The sequence below is a fragment of the Onychostoma macrolepis genome, chromosome 02 (assembly GCF_012432095.1).
Source record: "Onychostoma macrolepis isolate SWU-2019 chromosome 02, ASM1243209v1, whole genome shotgun sequence".
Classification (NCBI taxonomy): domain Eukaryota; kingdom Metazoa; phylum Chordata; class Actinopteri; order Cypriniformes; family Cyprinidae; genus Onychostoma; species Onychostoma macrolepis.
In genome coordinates, this window is record NC_081156.1 from 36,150,866 (window position 1) to 36,166,776 (window position 15,911).

A 15,911-nucleotide genomic window follows, 5' to 3' on the forward strand; every position below is an offset into this window, starting at 1 on the left:
TGTGGGGTACTGAAAGTGTTTTACGTCAACCCAGTGAAGAGAGAGGTTTTAATATAATGGTATAAATGAAAATTAGTTTTTATCGTGTATGTGTTAATACAGCCTTAATATGTTTACTATTAGTATTTATAAAATACACATGTATCTATATGTATATTATTAATTGTTTGTAAATAAAAGAGGTTTAAAAGTTTAAATTCAATTCAAGTGAGCTTTATTGGCATGACTTGCACAGTATTGCCACAGCATTGAGTATTGCATAAACAAAGAACAAATAATTAAAAGTCAAGGCTCTCTCTCTCTCTCTCTCTCTCTCTGCGCACGCAGTCGAGCGTGCGTTAGGCCCCGCCCCCGAGCGCGGTCCTTTATAAGCGGCGCTCTGCGTCTTCCTGCGTCTCTGGAGTTCTGAACGCGTTAGAGACGCACATCATTTCACCCGCAACTGCGAAATTACAGGTACTTGTTCCTTTCTTTCGTTTTTTCCTTTTTTATCGGCGTTCGTTTGTTTTATTCGACGCATGCTTCCACTATATTTATATATTGCTCATTTATCGATAGGATTGATCGTCTTAGCTCGTGTTTTTTGTCCTTCGTGATTCGCGCGCTGCTTAAAATGGCGACGCCTCGTTGGGATCTTCGTCATCCTCACATCAGATCAGCCGTTTTTATTAACGTTTAATCGATTAATATGTGATTTCTCTATCTGTGACCGAGCGTTTGTATGTTATAATGCGTATTTGACGGCGGCTGGTTACAGATTAGCGGGTTTTTGTGCTTTTATTCGGTCACTCGTGTATTTGTATGGCGTCTATTGTTTGACCCAGTTTAGATCTAGGCGCGCAGTGACCCACATCTCGGGTTTGATTAAATGCAACACACGATTAACATTTAAAAAAGCATATTAATGTTATTTAAAAAGCACAATTAATCGCTAAATGCCGCTTTATGATTTTTATTTATTTTTATATCGCCTTTTCCGTCTGGAGTCATAACTAATGCGTGTATTGGACCGATATCTGAGCTGTAAAGTAACGTGTGTGTTTTATTGATCCGCGTGTGTTTCTAGCTCAGAATGTCTGACGAAGGAAAGCTGTTTGTCGGCGGCCTGAGTTTCGATACCACCGAACAGTCGCTAGAGGACGCCTTCTCCAAATATGGCGTCATCACCAACGGTGAGTAGCCAATCATTGGCGCGCTCTTCTGGCGCGCTGCTTCTGATTGGTTCCGGCATTGTCTGCGATTTGCATAAGCCGCTCATTATAATAATGTGTCTGTTTTCAGTTCATGTGGCCAGAAACAGGGAAACCAACAGGTCCAGAGGATTCGGTTTCGTGACCTTTGAGAATCCAGACGATGCGAAGGACGCACTTGAAGGAATGAATGGAAAGGTTCGTTACTGAGTCGATTGTTTCACGGGTTCAAATTGGGGGTGGGAACTTTGAATCTTTTTAGGGAGTCGGTTCATTTGACTCGGTTCATTGATAAGAATCGACTCCCGAACGGCTCTGAATTTGGTTCCACTTCTGGCTTTTAGGATTCAGCCAAATTAAATAATTGTACAACCTGCGACCGGTACAAAGGTCATCTAAACTATGCATTGTGTAATTGCTGAACCTTATTTCCAGAATTTGTCTGTCTTTTGGTATTTGAAGGTCTGATTAATTTGCAATATAAAACATGATTTTTTTTTTCATGATTTTGAATTTAGTTTGATACAAAAATCTGAATGTTTTGTGAAACTATTGGTATAATTTCTAATTTTTGAATTTTATAAAAACATGAATAAAAGACCGTTATCATTCAATGGGTTTAGCTCTAAACTGCAGTGAGCCCTACATTACTATAACTGAGCACAAACTTAAATTCAATTTTTTTTTTTTTTTTTTAAACCAACTCAAAAAAATTGTATGCAAACTGCACACAATGCAGTTTAAATTAACTTCTAAATAAAACTCATTTGTTGTTGAAATATAATCACTTACACAGTTACTATCATAACTTTTAATAACATGTATATTGGCCATTCTACAGAATTGGTCCGAAGTCAGAGTTAAGTTTCTTAAAGTGTTTTTCCAATAAAATGTGTATGCAAATTGTATAATATCCAAAGTACACATTTCTAGTAAACGTGCAGTTAATACTCATGGTGTTTTGGAGTATTTGTCACTACCGACACAGTAATATCTTAATTAGAAGGGTTATATTGACCTTTTAAAGATTTTGCTTGCATCTAGATTGTAAATGTTTTTTGTATCTTATTTAAAAAAAAAAAAAAAAAAATCAGAGGTTTCAATAATTAAATTAAAAATACATCTCAAATTGCACTTGAAATAGTCCATACTGATTTCAAAGAAGTTTGATTATTAACTTTTTGCCTTTTACAAAGTTGATTCACTAGTTTGAGCAAACATTGAACCAGAAACTATCAAAACCTCTTAGTTGATTCAGTGTACTTTATTTTTGACAAAACATCCCATGTTTCGGTAGTGACCGTAATGCTTTGGTAGTGCCCACATTACAGAAGTTTAACTATCATAATAAAAATTCAAAAATATACATGTATTGAAATTGTTTATTTCCCCCAAATATGAGGATTATGTATTCCCTTTTGTCACTACCAGAACAATGACATGTGTTGGTAGTGACCATTTTAGATACTTTTTGAACCCCGCTCAAAGATGCTAATCCGCACATGGTTAGCTAGCACAGTTCTGAACAGCGGTATACATGTAAAAACTAAATGTTATGCAATAACTCCCAAAAATCTGTGCTTAACTGCCAGAAAAAAAGCGTTCAGTAGTAACATTCCTTAAAGTTGTACACAGATTTTTCAGAACACCTTTACCTCAAAATGAGGCTCGTCTACTCTCCTTGTAGCTGTGAGAGGGCGAATGAATATTTCCTGATCATAAATTAATGGGTTTAAAATCAGTCTTGGCCAATGGACTAAAACCCAGTTTTGGAAGTGACATGTGACTCTTTAATTAAAAAAAAAAAAAAAATCTTAATTTACAAAATATAATTTATTGTTAATTTATTAAAATAAGTACCTTGTGTAGAATTTAACATTTTTAAAATGTAGAATTAAAATAAAAAATCCAAGTCTGTCTTTTTAAAATTGCAATCGTATCATGGACTTCACTTTGTGATTTTATATACAACTTTGTATACTGGTTTAGATTTCCTCATTCGTTTTTGACGTGGTTTTGTCTTTCCCCCTGTAGTCTGTGGATGGCCGGACGATCCGTGTGGATGAGGCTGGCAAGGGTGGCGGCGGCGGTGGCGGCCGCTCCGGCGGTGGATCCTACAGAGGTGGTGGAGGACGAGGAGGTGGAGGAGGAGGTTTCTTCAGAGGAGGCCGAGGAAGAGGAGGTTCGAGGAGTTGCTGCTCTGTCAGCAGTGTATCTCATCTTCAGATGGTTATATTCGGTGTCTAGTTGACAAATTCACAGTGTTTTGTTGTCTTGCTTGTTGAAGGCGGAGGCGGATATGGTGGTGGAGACCGTAGTTATGGAAGCGACCGAAGCTATGGCGGCGGCGGATATAAGAGCGGAGGAGGCGGATACTCCTCTGGAGGAGGCGGAGGCTACAACAGAGACAGGTGTGTGTTGCTGCAGATACACCGGTCTTTAGATTGCAACACAGAGTAGAAGCTTTAATGTGAAGTGCTTGTGCAAGCATCAGAACACCCAATACCTGCTTCAGGAATGTGCTTTAATTTTTTGCCTCTTATTAAATGATGGGCGTTTTAAAATGAGTGCAGTTCACCACTAAAAAAAAAAAACGAGATTGTTTTGTCTTATGCTACATTTATAATTTTAATCAGTAATTTTAACCATACAAAAGTCATTAAACTGCATAAGTCTGCCAGAAAGTAATGCACTACTTCTGAGACTTTGTGCATCTTGCTTGAAGGATGTGTAGGTGTTCTTACTGGACCAGGCGTAAGAGTAATTGTTTCTCAGTCAGTCTTCTGAGAATCTGATGCATTTCTCTTCCCTTTAATACAGAATAAGCAGCCTGCCCAATGAAGAGTGCGTTAACAAATCGGTCTTGTAATCACTCGTGCACATAACTCTGAGTGTAACCTGCTGTCTTCTTCTTCTTTCAGGAGTTCTGGTTACGGCGACCGCAGCAGCTCTTACAGAGACGGTTATGATAGTTATGGTACGTATTAGTTTCCTCCGCTCTAAAATCCCCATACAAGCATGTCGGCTGTGCTTGTGTCCCCGCAGACCAGTCAAACAGGCTTTTCTAGAACTGTGGGGCGAGCTAGTCACGAGTCAGTTTAACTACTTTTTCTTTTTTTTTTTTTTTTTTATTTGTGTATGCATACAATAAACCTAAAAATGCTTTGAAATGGCCCAGTTTTAATTTGGACTTAAAGTTTCCAGCCCCATAATTTGACTCAAGCCGCACATTGCAGAGAATCGAATCTGAATCGGGTGGATAGAGTCGTGATTTGCTGAGGCGAAAGACCAAACGCAAGGACGCTCAAACCCTGATCGTCCACATCCGCCCGATTGCTGTCTCAAATCCAGCCCGGTCGATCTCATGTTTGATTAGTGGGTTAGTGGAGGGATTGTCTGTCTTAAACCTGTTGAGATTCTTGAGTGTCTTCATGTGTGATACTTCCTCCTCAGCTGTACACGAGTAGAACCCAAGACCCGACGCGTCAGCGGCCGAGTGTTTCTAAAGACTCATGGATCTGTTCTTGGATTTGTTGTAGCTGTTCTCCCTGTTTCTGTTCTGTTCTTGTATTCTGAGGGAAAGGCCGCTTTCTGTTCACTGGCTATGAATGAATGAATGAATGTCGATGTGCTGACGAGTTCTCTTCTGCATCATTTTGAATCCTTTAACTCATCAGCCCGAGCCTCACTGTCATGTTAGCGCTCACCTGTGCTTCTATGGGGAGTCTAGAGAGCGTTGGCTCTCCTCTGTTTGTTACTGATGCGCAGCCGCTGTCATTTTAAGAGCACGGCTCCTTCTGTTAGCTGTAAGCCAATGATTTGTCCATGTCCAGTATCCAAAAAGTCACTTCCTTTCAGACTGGTGAGCTGCGCAGTGGACGGCGGGCACTGGCGCTGCGGTTCTTGAGCCTTGCTGAGGTATCTGTCTGTCTATCGCTGCTCCCCGCATCCTGCATTTTAACCATGGACTCTTGACTAATATATATCTATCAATCATTTACTTGAAAGAGAACCAGAAATTGTTAACAGTACACTCCAGAACTGGGAAAGAAATCCTTGTGCTCTTGTTTCCTTTGTATGAAAATTTGACTCACTATTTTGTTTTTATTTTTATTTTTTGCTTTTCAATTGTGGCTTCATGGAGCCTATTAAACGAAACCATTTGTTCAAACGCTTTGAATTCTGTTGTGCCTTTCAAAGAATCATCGAGATGGGGGAAAACATGAAGAATCACTCAATTATGTGCAGGTCACATTTCACTACAAAGTGACTTTTTTTTTTTTTTTTTTTTTAAAGGAAAGTTGCCTTGAACTGAAGCATTTACTAAAAATAATTTAGCACATTACTCTTTTTCTAATTCATGTAGGTTTTTTTTTTTTTTTTTTTAATCTGCACTTTAGCTGCAGGTATAGAATTGTTAATGCTTTAAAAAAATATATTTTTAAGGAGTGATCATAAAGGGATAGTTCACGCAACTTTAGTTTCGCAGTTGTTTTCTCATGTAGTTCCAAACCTGATTGAAGAATGTTGGAGACCAAATCGTGTTTTGCATTGACTTCCATTATACGGACGAGAAATGCAATGGAATTCAATGGAAACCGAAATGTTTGGTCTCCAGCATCTTTCTAGATTTTTTTTTTTTTTTTTTTGGGGGATTCCACCTCGTTTGGAATAACATGAGGGCAAGTAAATTTAATTCTTGGGTGAACTGTCCCTTAAATTGTAGCAAGAGTATTCTGAAGGGTCAGAAATGTGACCCTGCAGCACAAAAGCAGTCATAAGCAGCTCAGGTATATTTGTAGCAATAGCCAACAATACATAGTATGGGTCAAAATTGGTGCTTTCTCTATGGCAAAAATCGTTAGGATATTAAGTAAAGATCTTCCATGAAGATACTTTGTAAATTTCCTACTGTAAATATATAGACACTTAATTTGATTAGTAATATGCACTGCTTAGAACTTAATTTGAACAACTTTAAAGGTGATTTTCTCAATATTTAGATTCAAATATTGTCTGATCCTAACAAACCATACATTGACGGAAAGATTATTTATTCAGATTATGTATAAGTCTCAATTTTGAAAAATTGACCCTTATGACTGGTTTTGTGGTCCAGGGTCACACACACGTTTAATTTTAAAAGTTTCCTGTGGCCAGGTTTAAATGTGACCCAAATGTGTTTTATGAGATCAGTAAAGAATTGAGAGGTTTTAGCACTGCATGTTCTCTCCAGTGAGAAGAATAGATGTTTAAAGTTATGCATTTTTAAAGTGTTTTTAATGTCACAGTACCTTCATACGTTAAATAATTTAATAAATGGCTATAAAATGCAAGTGCTTCAATTAACAGCTCAAACATGACGAACAGCAGAATTCTGCGTCGAGCTCCAACAGGAACCAAAGAGTTTGTGTTTGGCTTTGAAAACTAATTGGGTTTGTTACTAAAATTTTGCACCTTGCTAATAACTAAATGGAGTTCAAACATTAGTGTTTCCTGTTGCACGACTGCCTGTTTTCTCCTGGTGTGTCAAATGAAATGAAGGTCAGGAAGAACTGAGTTTAATGGTGAAGGGAATAGCCTTCACCAGTCCTGCTAGTTAGCTGAGTAGAGTGAGTTATTGAGTGTGTTTCACCCAAACAATGCTTGATTGAACCCAAGCGCTCTGGATGAGTTTCCTCAAACACGTCCTTGGAGCTTGAAGCGTTGCATCTACCGAAGTGAATCCTGACTCTGGCTGCTCTGTTCGTTAGCCTGTGTGCGTGAGGTAACCTTCCTTTGCTCTGTTCACTTCTTAAATTAAGTTTAAGTATTTGTTGCTCTGACACTGAGATGCTCCACAGCACAGCGCAGATCTTAAGTCCTCTCAGATGCGTCTGCATGGTGCCATAGATCTGCAGCTGACTCATTTCTTCCCATGCATTGCCAACCATTCTAGAAAGACCATAAATTTAGGCTCTCTGATTAACCTTCAGTCTCACCAACACATTTACTTTCACCAATGTAGTTCAATTCGAGAAACGCCAAATTAGTTCTGAGTTGTGCTTTTGACCAAAGACACTGTAGTTAGTTCTGTGCTGATGTCTGTGATTCCTGCTTTTGTGTGTAATGTTTAACGATCTTTCTCTGGTTTTGTTCAGGTTGAGTTCCCATCAGAACCGTCTGGTGTTTGAAGAAGGCCGAGGCCTGGTGAGCGGCGTTTGTTCCTCTGAACGTAAAGCGTGAGGTTGGTGTCTAATGATCTCGTAGATTTCACAAAGGCTTGGCTTGTGTTTTGCGATCTGATCTGATCTGGGTTTCCTTCTGGTCTCAATGCAGATGATGGAACGACGGGCTGAAGATGAAGCCGAGGACCTGAAGGTTCATGAGCATCAGATGGTCCTTTAGCAGACGAGGACAACAGAAGCAATCAAAACTGGTTTATTCGTGCCATTAACTCTTGTGCTGCTGAAAACACTAACACCTTTGGTTTTCCTTCTAGAAACTGACGGTAGATCTCAGTGTTGTGTGATCACCAAATACTGGATTCGGCTTTTCTTTAATTAGCGCAGGTTTTATATTCCCTCCTGGAGCGGTTTGATCACAGGCCTCCGTCGCCTTCCTTAATTAACACTTAATACATTAAACAACGAGCAATGCGTTTTGAATCTTTAATAAAAATCCATCTGTTCATTGTTAATAATCTCAGGTTTATTAAATAATCTTAACAGATGCAAGTTTTAATGTTAAAGCTGCATTAGTACGGTGAAATGGAAGAATTGTTAGTTCGTGTAAACTCACTTATGTAAAGCTTTTTTTTGTTGTTGTTGAGAATTGACTAATAAAATGTGAAAGATCACACCGTTGTGCTTTAATCAATCACGAGGTTTGTTTTGAAATGCTTTTTTGTTCAAAATGGCACAAAATCACACACCAGACCGGCCTACAAAAAATAGCTCATAAATTTCTCTTTATGCTGCATAAAAACAAAATATTGGGTTACTTTTTTTTTTTTTTTTTTTTTTTGACTCGTCGTCGTTCTCTCGTTACAGAGTCAGCAATAGTTTGTCAGTAAAGCTGCTTGGACACAATCAGAATTGTATAAAGCGCTATATAAATAAAAGTGACTTGGCTAGTAGGGAGAAAATACTGTGGAAGTCAATGCTGCTCATCAACTATTTGAATACCAACATTTTTCACAATATCTTTGTGTTTAACAGAAGAAAGAAACTCGTACAGATTTGGAACAAGTGGAGAGAGTAAATGATAACCATTTGTATTTTGGAAGAGCATTGATCAAACGTTCACATGATTCCCGTCTTCTGTTGAATTAAACTAAGACACGGATAAACACTGGATCACAGCTGGACCACATCGTCCGTCCCGGGGAACTTGGGCAGGTTCAGCTCGTACTTCCTCTGAAGGTCAAAGGGCAGGAAGCGTCCGGCCAGGAAGTGCGATCCCGAGAAGCTCAGGGTGCATCGCTTCGGCGTCATCAGAGAAACCAGAAGCGCAGGACTGATCCGGTCTGAGCTGGACTCGTCTGCGTCCCAGCCTGCATCACACACATTACCACCAGACCACAGGCCTCGTTTATAAAATGCTGTCTGACTTGCAAACGACTCTTATTTAATGTCATTATCATGTGACCCTGGAGCACAAAACCAGTCATAAGGGTCAATTTTATGAAATTGAGATTTCTACATCATCTGAAAGCTGAATAAATAAGCTTTCCATTGATGTATGGTTTGTTAGGATCGGACCATATTTGAAAATCTGAGGGTGCAAAAAAAAATCAAAATATTGAGAAAATCACCTTTAAAGTTGTTCGAATGAAGTTCTTAGCAATGCATATTACTAATCAAAAATGAAGTTTTGATATATTTACGGTAGGAAATTTACTAAATATCTTCATGGAACATGATCTTAATATCCTAATGATTTTTGGCATAAAAGAAAAATGTATAATTTTGATCCATACAATGCATTGTTGGCTATTGCTACAAATATAGCTGCTGCTTATGACTGCTTCTGTGCTGCAGGGACACATATTAAAGATCACCAGTCATCTAATCTTGGATTAAAGCGCACACACACACACACACACACTCTTAAGGTCAAATCTGAGCGTACACACACTGTATAAATGAGGCCTGTATTCACAAAACATCTTCAGGCTAAAAGCAGCTCATCACAGCTGATTCAGGAGTGTGTCAGTCCTACACATGTTTGCTCTGAGAGTATTTCAGTAAGTGTTTCAGCGCTAAAACCGGCTCCTAAACCTGTGAAAGGTTAAGATCAGTGAAGAGGACTTCTGCGATCAAACCACAGACGATCCTGAAACAGCTGTTGCTCGGAACATAAACATTTTAGAAACATTTGATGATAATGAGCTTTTATAAAGGTTTCGGGTTTGGAGGTTATCCCAACTCCAGATTCTCCGCTGATTATATGCTTGTTTTTATTAACCAGCTGGACAAGAAGTAACACGTTCTTGCATCCAGTTTTTTCTGTGTGCATAGTTACTAAGCATGCTGACATCATCCATAGCAACGAGGTAAGCCCCGCCCCCTTACTCTGAGCTTAAGACTCATCTCTGTTCCTCAGTAAAGTTTGTCTCGGCAGGTTTTAAGAGAAAACTCTTGGCTAAATCGTTGACTGCTCTTTAGGAGAACTCTCAGTGGTCAGATCAAGTGTTTAGTGAACACAGACCCAGGTGCTGATTGCTCTGAGCAGTCATGAAGCTCAGTGCAGGATCAGCAGCAGCTGGTCACTCAGGTTTATGAAGCGGTCTGGTACCTGACGGGACGTCCAGGCTGACGATGGGCACTTTGAGTCCTCGCAGCGTCTGCAAGACTCCGGTGAACGGCTCTCCGACTGACGCCAGATCAGTTTCTGGACCCAGAACCGCGTCCACGACCAGGTTATACGCGTCATTGATCAGCTGCACCTTCACCAGGAAAACCAGCAAACCATGATTTGACCTTTTGACTTCTCACACGTTCATCTGACCTCACTGGTTCAGTTAAGATCGAGTTACTACACTTTCTAAGATGCAGTTGTTGTTGTTTTTTAACCCTGAGGTGCTGTTCATTCATTTTTGACTGAAATTTTAGAATTTTTACTTCATTGGAATGATTTGAAACTCAGTAAAGGTCTCGGCACTTGCGCTGTGAACACACAAAAATACATTTTAATTTGTCCTGAAAAAGTTCAAGATCAAAAATGTTACCCCTTTGCTCAGGTATAATAAAGTGTACTTGAATGCACTAAAAAATACTTAAATACCAGCAAGTACTTTTGTAGTACGTTCTTATTTTTTGTGCTAAGTAAAATTGTAAGAGTTATACACTAAATAAAAGTATATTTCTACTTCAGTAGTGCTTCAGTGCAATTGCAAAAGTATACTAAACACCACTGATATTTAAATTGATTTTTAGTGCATTGAAATAAAGTGAATACCGCTAAAATATACAGAGGACTTTTATTAGTGTATTTCTTAATAGTGTGTTTTGAATGATTTAAAAATGAGTTCAGTGTTAGTACACTTTTATATAGTTATCCTATGTTTAAATTAAATTGATTTTATTTCAAATATATTAGTAATATAAGTACATTTTCCCAACTGTGACACTTAAGTACATTAATCAGCACTAACACTGATGCTGATTTTAAGTGCAGTCATGCCCAGGTGAAAAACAAGTGCACTTCCATCATGTACTTAGTTGAGTACACTTAGATGATCGTAATATTTTTTAGTATATTAAGTACAAAATTAGTGTGTGGAAATAGAGCGCTTGTGTGTGACCAGGGTCTGCTGACCTCAGTGGGCAGGTAGGACAGGAACGGCAGGTCCATCCGCTCACACTGAAGCGTCAGGTCCTGATGAAGAGCGTCTGAGGAGCGTTTGGGGATGAAGACGGTGGGGATGTATTCCTGTCACACACACACACACACACACACACACACACACACCGGTCAGTCTCAGAGATCACAGACGCTGAGTGAAGTGTGTGCTGCGTTCACTCACAAACACACGCAGATGACGAGCGCAGGCCAGACCCACGCAGCCGTTCTGATCCGGACCGCAGGCCACCAGAACCGTCGGCTGCCGCTTCTGCAGAGACGCCAGCGGGAACACCTGCCAAAACAACCGCAGAAACCATTCCAGCACAGAACTGCGGATCTCAACTCCATATCTTGCCTTTCAGGCTATTTCTCTCAATTCTAGAAAAAACAAGTAGAACTGCGAGACATAAAGATGCAATTCTGAGAATAAAAAATCCGGAATCGAAGTTTACATCTTGCAATTTAGTTTTTTTTGTTTGTTTCTGACATGAATTTTAACATGCAACTTTCTGTTTCACAATTCTGACATCATATCTCATAATTCTGAATGTTTTTTAAGAAAAAAAAGTTTTTTAAAAAGAATTATACATCTCTCAATTCTGAATTAATTTTGCAATTCTGAATTTTATATGTTGTTATTCTGACTTCATATCTCACAATTTTTAATTATATATCTCACAATTCTGGAGTGTATTTTTTGCAATTCTGAACTACATTTCTGAATGATGTATTTCACATTTCTGAATTATATATCTCGCAATTCTGAATGATAAAGATTGACAGCAGTTTTGTAGTTTAGTCCTGTATTCAGTATTTCACTAAATGAATTATCAGTGGAATCAGTGGTCTCGTCAGACCTTTGCGATGGCGGCCGCACACGCGTGTCCCAGCATCTCCGTCAGCTGTTGCCGTCGGAAACCATAATCCCTTAGCAACTCCGTCTCCATGGCAACCGCCTCCTCTTTACTGCAAAACATAAATGAGTTGAGATGAACTCTAAAAATATGATCAGAACAAGACAAGTTAGAAAAACCTCGACTGATGAAAGTCAAACAGAAAACACACAGATATGAACCAGACTCTAGAAACACTGCAAAAACTGATTTTCTTTCTTAGTATTTCTGTCTTGTTTTCTAGTATAAATATCGAAACATTCTTGAATCAAGATGAATTTACTTTAAAAGTAACATGACTTAAGATATTAAGTCTTGTTTTCTTAAGGAAATCATCAAAGTTTTGCTTAAAACAAGCAAAAATATCTGCTGATGGGGCAAGAACAATAATCTTGTTTAGCCTTTGAATTAAGATCATTTTTTTACCCCATCGGCAGATATTTTTGCTTGTTTTGTTTTTTTCAGAAGACAAGACTGAATAAGTCATTTTGCATCTCCAGTGAATCTATCTTGATTTGAGAATCCTCAGATATTTGTGCTGGAAAACAAGAGCAGCACACTGCGTCAGAAGGTGATTTCTGATCCTCTGACCTTCTGTGATCGGATCCATACTGATTCCCGTGATGCTCGACTCCACAGTTCCTGAACTCATGCTGGGAATCGATCCAACAACCGGGAGATCATACATCTTCAAGAAACACGGAGCGGATTCATTCACTTAAACATCCTGAGATTCAGTCCTGGATTCTGATCCAGAGTTATATCTTTACAGCATCAAATAAAAACATTTCCACCGCTCTTCAAGTCTGGTCTCACTCCTGACGGAATAAACGAGCTCCTCTGACACACATGAAGTCATACTGAACTGAAAATTAATAATTTAATATCCAGTCTGTTCCTCACACACGTGAGCTGGAATATAGAGAACGAGTCACGTGATATAACATGATATAATAACGGCATGCAAGTTAGAGGTTTTTGGTGATTTTCTACAATAATGATGATCAAGAAGGAAAATTACTTAAGATATTAAGTCTTCATAAAAAAAAGGCCAAAAAACATTTTAAATATATTGAATATATTTATTAAAAATGGCCAAAAATAAATTGGTAGAAGATCTAGAATATATATATATGTGTGTGTGTGTGTGTGTGTGTGTGTGTGTGTGTGTGTGTGTGTGTGTGTGTGTGTGTGTGTGTGTGTGTGTGTGTGTGTGTGTGTGTGTGTGTGTGTGTGTGTGTGTGTGTGTGTGTGTGTGTGTGTGTGTGACCCTGGAGCACAAAACCAGTCATAAGGGTCGATTTTTGAAATTGAGGTTTATACATCATCTGAAAGCTGAATAAATAATCTTTCCATCAATGTATGGTTTGTTTGACAATATTTGGTTGAGATACAACTATTTGAAAATCTGGAATCTGAGGGTGCAAAAAAATCTAAATATTGAGAAAACAAAATTTGAAAATCACATTTTTATTTTGTGTCTCTTTTTGCAAAACATTTAATTGCTGCTGAACACCGTGAATAAAAATCAGCCGGCTGCATAAAAACTGGGGTCACATATATTCTAGATCTTCTACCAATATATTTTTGGCCATTTTTTGTTGTATATGTTTGTGTATTTTTTTGACCATTTGTTGTACATTTTAAAATATATTTGAATTTTTATTTTTTTATTTTTTCCGTATGGGGATGTAGTCAGAAAAGTAAAGGTTCTAGTGGAACTGTCCGGATGTGAGTGTGATCTCATGTTTGATGAATCAGCAGGAGATCCGCGTCCCGCGCTGAGGAACATCTGCTGAGACCGTTCAGAGACGCGTGTGTGTGTGTGTGTGTAGGTCTGAATGAAGAAAACTCTGGGCTATTTTAACATGAAACCGAAGCACCCACAGTCACATCCGTCTAAACGACAACACATCTCCTCTCCTGCAGCAAGAGTTCAGCCAAACGTGGAAATGTGCTGTAAATGTGGATGCTCTGCAGTGAATGGGTGCCGTCAGAATGAGAGTCTGATAAAAACATCACAATAATCCACAGCCCTCCAGTCCATCAGTTAACATCTGGAGAAGACAAAAGCTGAAACACATCCAGCATTAAAAGGTTTTTAACTCAAATACCATAGAGTCCATAATCCATAATAACGCTTCCTGCAGTGAAAAAGTGCATCTGCTGTTGTCTCTCGCATCAAAATACAGCCACATGTGTTTAGAGCGGTTTTGTCTTGTAAACGCTGCTTGATCTGCAGATTTCTCTCCTGATTCAGACCAGAACACTGTTTCACTGGAGGAAGCGTTATTATAGACTCGTATTTGAGTTATAAACATCTTAATGCTGGATGTGTCTCAGCTTTTGTCTTCTCCAGATGTTAACTGATGGACTGGAGTGCTGTGGATTATTGTGATGTTTTTATCAGACTCTCATTCTGACGGCACCCATTCACTGCAGAGCATCCATCGCTGAGACACTGATGCAGAGACACATTTCTACAAACCTGATGAAGAAACACTCATCCTGATCTCAGATGAACTGAGGGGGAGTAAATGTTCATTTTGGGCTGAACTTGCTTTTATAGACACATATCACACTTCTAATAAAGTTTGATCACGTCTTTGATTCTCCACATTAATAACCTCAGCAGCACACATATAACACAGAGCTCGTTGAGTTTTAGATGACGTCTGAATCTCACATCTTCTGTTTTCTCAGAGAAAACATCAGAAATAGACAAAGAAAACACTTTTAATGAGATTCTGAAGAACTGAAACACAGTTAGCAGAACTTTAGTAACTCCAGTAAAAAGAGTTTGTCAGGAATAAACAAGACGAACTGCTGTAATTAAAGCAACCGCAGGACCTGTGTGTCTGAGCTCAAACAGCTGATAAAACAAGAAAATAAAGCAGTTCTACATCAACACACATGAACTCTACAGAACACACATCAGTACAATATAAATAAAGCAGTGTTACTGTGACATATTCACTCTAGTTCCACAGATAAGTGTGTGTGTGTGTGTGTGTGTGTGTGTGTGTGTGAGTGAGTGTGTGAGAGTGTGTGTGTGTGTGTGTGTGTGTGAGTGTGTGTGTGTGTGTGTGTGTGTGTGTGTGTGTGTGTGTGTGTGTGTGTGTGTGTGTGTGTGTGTGTGTGTGTGTGTGTGTGAGTGTGTGTGTGTGTGTGTGTGTGTGTGTGTGTGTGTGTGTGTGTGTGTGTGTGTGTGTGTGTGTAAGAGTGTGTGTGTGTGTGTGTGTGTGTTACCTGAGATATCTGAGCTCCTGACTCGTGCTGGTCATCTTCTCTGGTCTGGAGGCAGAGATGAACAGTGTGTTACTGACTCTGTGTCTCGAGCTGAAGAAGCAGCTGCTGATGGGAGAGTCCTGTCCGGCTCTCAGCCAATCACAGCGCCGCAGGAGCGGGAGGAGGCCGCTGATTGGCTGACGCGCTCCCTCACACTGACCCGACGGAATCTCGTGACAGCGCTATGTTTGCAGTATTATATCTCTGTGAATTATAATAATACTCTGTGCATTGATGTGGCCTTCATGCAAACGAGAAGATATTATTATTAAACATGAAACAAGGAACAGTTCCTCGTCTCGTGGAAATGCAAATCCTGAACAATGTTCCTGTTGTGAAGCAGGGAAGCGAGACATTATAGTTTTGATCAACAATTTTGAATTAGTTTACATTTTAATTTTGAAGCTTTTAATATCTTTTTTTTTTTTTTTTAGCTAGTTGCCACGGAAACATCTTTCATTGAGTTTAATCTAAACGCAATAAAATAAACTTGAACATGTCTTTCAGTTTGTTTATTTGATTCTGGTCTTGGTTCTAGTTATAATAACTCTGTTCTGATCTGAGACAGGACAGCACTGTGTTTGTGAAACTGAGCAGCATCAGAAACATCATGAAGATCCTGCAGAGACTGACACGTGATCTGAATCTGAAGGACACGAGTTATGATAATATAATATCTGACGCTGGATTCCTGCAGATCCTGTGATTTCTG

The 15,911-nt window shown here is 39.1% G+C and overlaps 2 protein-coding genes across 6 annotated transcripts; one reads left to right on the plus strand and one right to left on the minus strand.

Moving 5' to 3' along the window:
- The first annotated feature begins 321 nt into the window (after positions 1-321).
- On the plus strand, positions 322-8,028 carry cirbpa (cold inducible RNA binding protein a). Of its 4 annotated transcripts, XR_009266721.1 has the most exons (8): positions 322-456; positions 1,067-1,172; positions 1,282-1,388; positions 3,225-3,371; positions 3,474-3,601; positions 4,112-4,167; positions 7,331-7,416; positions 7,509-8,028. XR_009266721.1 is itself a non-coding variant. In XM_058749296.1 (7 exons), the coding sequence occupies exons 2-7, from the start codon at positions 1,073-1,075 to the stop codon at positions 4,655-4,657; spliced, it is 549 nt and encodes a 182-aa protein (XP_058605279.1). In that variant the 5' UTR covers positions 322-456; positions 1,067-1,072; the 3' UTR covers positions 4,658-5,361. The 4 variants fall into 4 exon arrangements, 3 of the variants coding, with proteins under 3 accessions (XP_058605279.1, XP_058605267.1, XP_058605287.1); XM_058749296.1 differs by lacking the exons at positions 7,331-7,416; positions 7,509-8,028 and adding an exon at positions 4,644-5,361 and having other exon boundaries at positions 3,225-3,372; positions 3,478-3,601; XM_058749284.1 differs by lacking the exons at positions 7,331-7,416; positions 7,509-8,028 and adding an exon at positions 4,644-5,361.
- Positions 8,029-8,159: 131 nt separating this feature from the next.
- On the minus strand, positions 8,160-15,267 carry LOC131523155 (yjeF N-terminal domain-containing 3-like). Of its 2 annotated transcripts, none has more exons than XM_058749265.1 (6): positions 15,161-15,267; positions 11,876-11,984; positions 11,200-11,310; positions 10,992-11,105; positions 9,969-10,119; positions 8,160-8,724 (listed from the first exon to the last, which is right to left on the minus strand). In XM_058749265.1, the coding sequence occupies exons 1-6, from the start codon at positions 15,193-15,195 to the stop codon at positions 8,528-8,530; spliced, it is 717 nt and encodes a 238-aa protein (XP_058605248.1). In that variant the 5' UTR covers positions 15,196-15,267; the 3' UTR covers positions 8,160-8,527. The 2 variants fall into 2 exon arrangements, with proteins under 2 accessions (XP_058605248.1, XP_058605257.1); XM_058749274.1 differs by lacking the exon at positions 15,161-15,267 and adding an exon at positions 12,503-12,598.
- Between the last annotated feature and the right edge of the window lie 644 nt (positions 15,268-15,911).

Coding starts and splice junctions, on each gene's coding strand:
- cirbpa (XM_058749284.1), top strand. CDS start 1,073: ATGTCTGACGAAGGAAAGCTGTTTGTCGGCGGCCTGAGTTTCGATACC. Junction 3,372..3,473: donor GAGGAGGCCGAGGAAGAGGA/GGTTCGAGGAGT, acceptor GTCTTGCTTGTT/GAAGGCGGAGGCGGATATGG. Junction 3,602..4,111: donor GGAGGCTACAACAGAGACAG/GTGTGTGTTGCT, acceptor TTCTTCTTTCAG/GAGTTCTGGTTACGGCGACC.
- LOC131523155 (XM_058749265.1), bottom strand. CDS start 15,195: ATGACCAGCACGAGTCAGGAGCTCAGATATCTCAG. Junction 11,106..11,199: donor CTCGTCATCTGCGTGTGTTT/GTGAGTGAACGC, acceptor TGTGTGTGACAG/GAATACATCCCCACCGTCTT. Junction 10,120..10,991: donor TGTCCTACCTGCCCACTGAG/GTCAGCAGACCC, acceptor TTCCTGGTGAAG/GTGCAGCTGATCAATGACGC.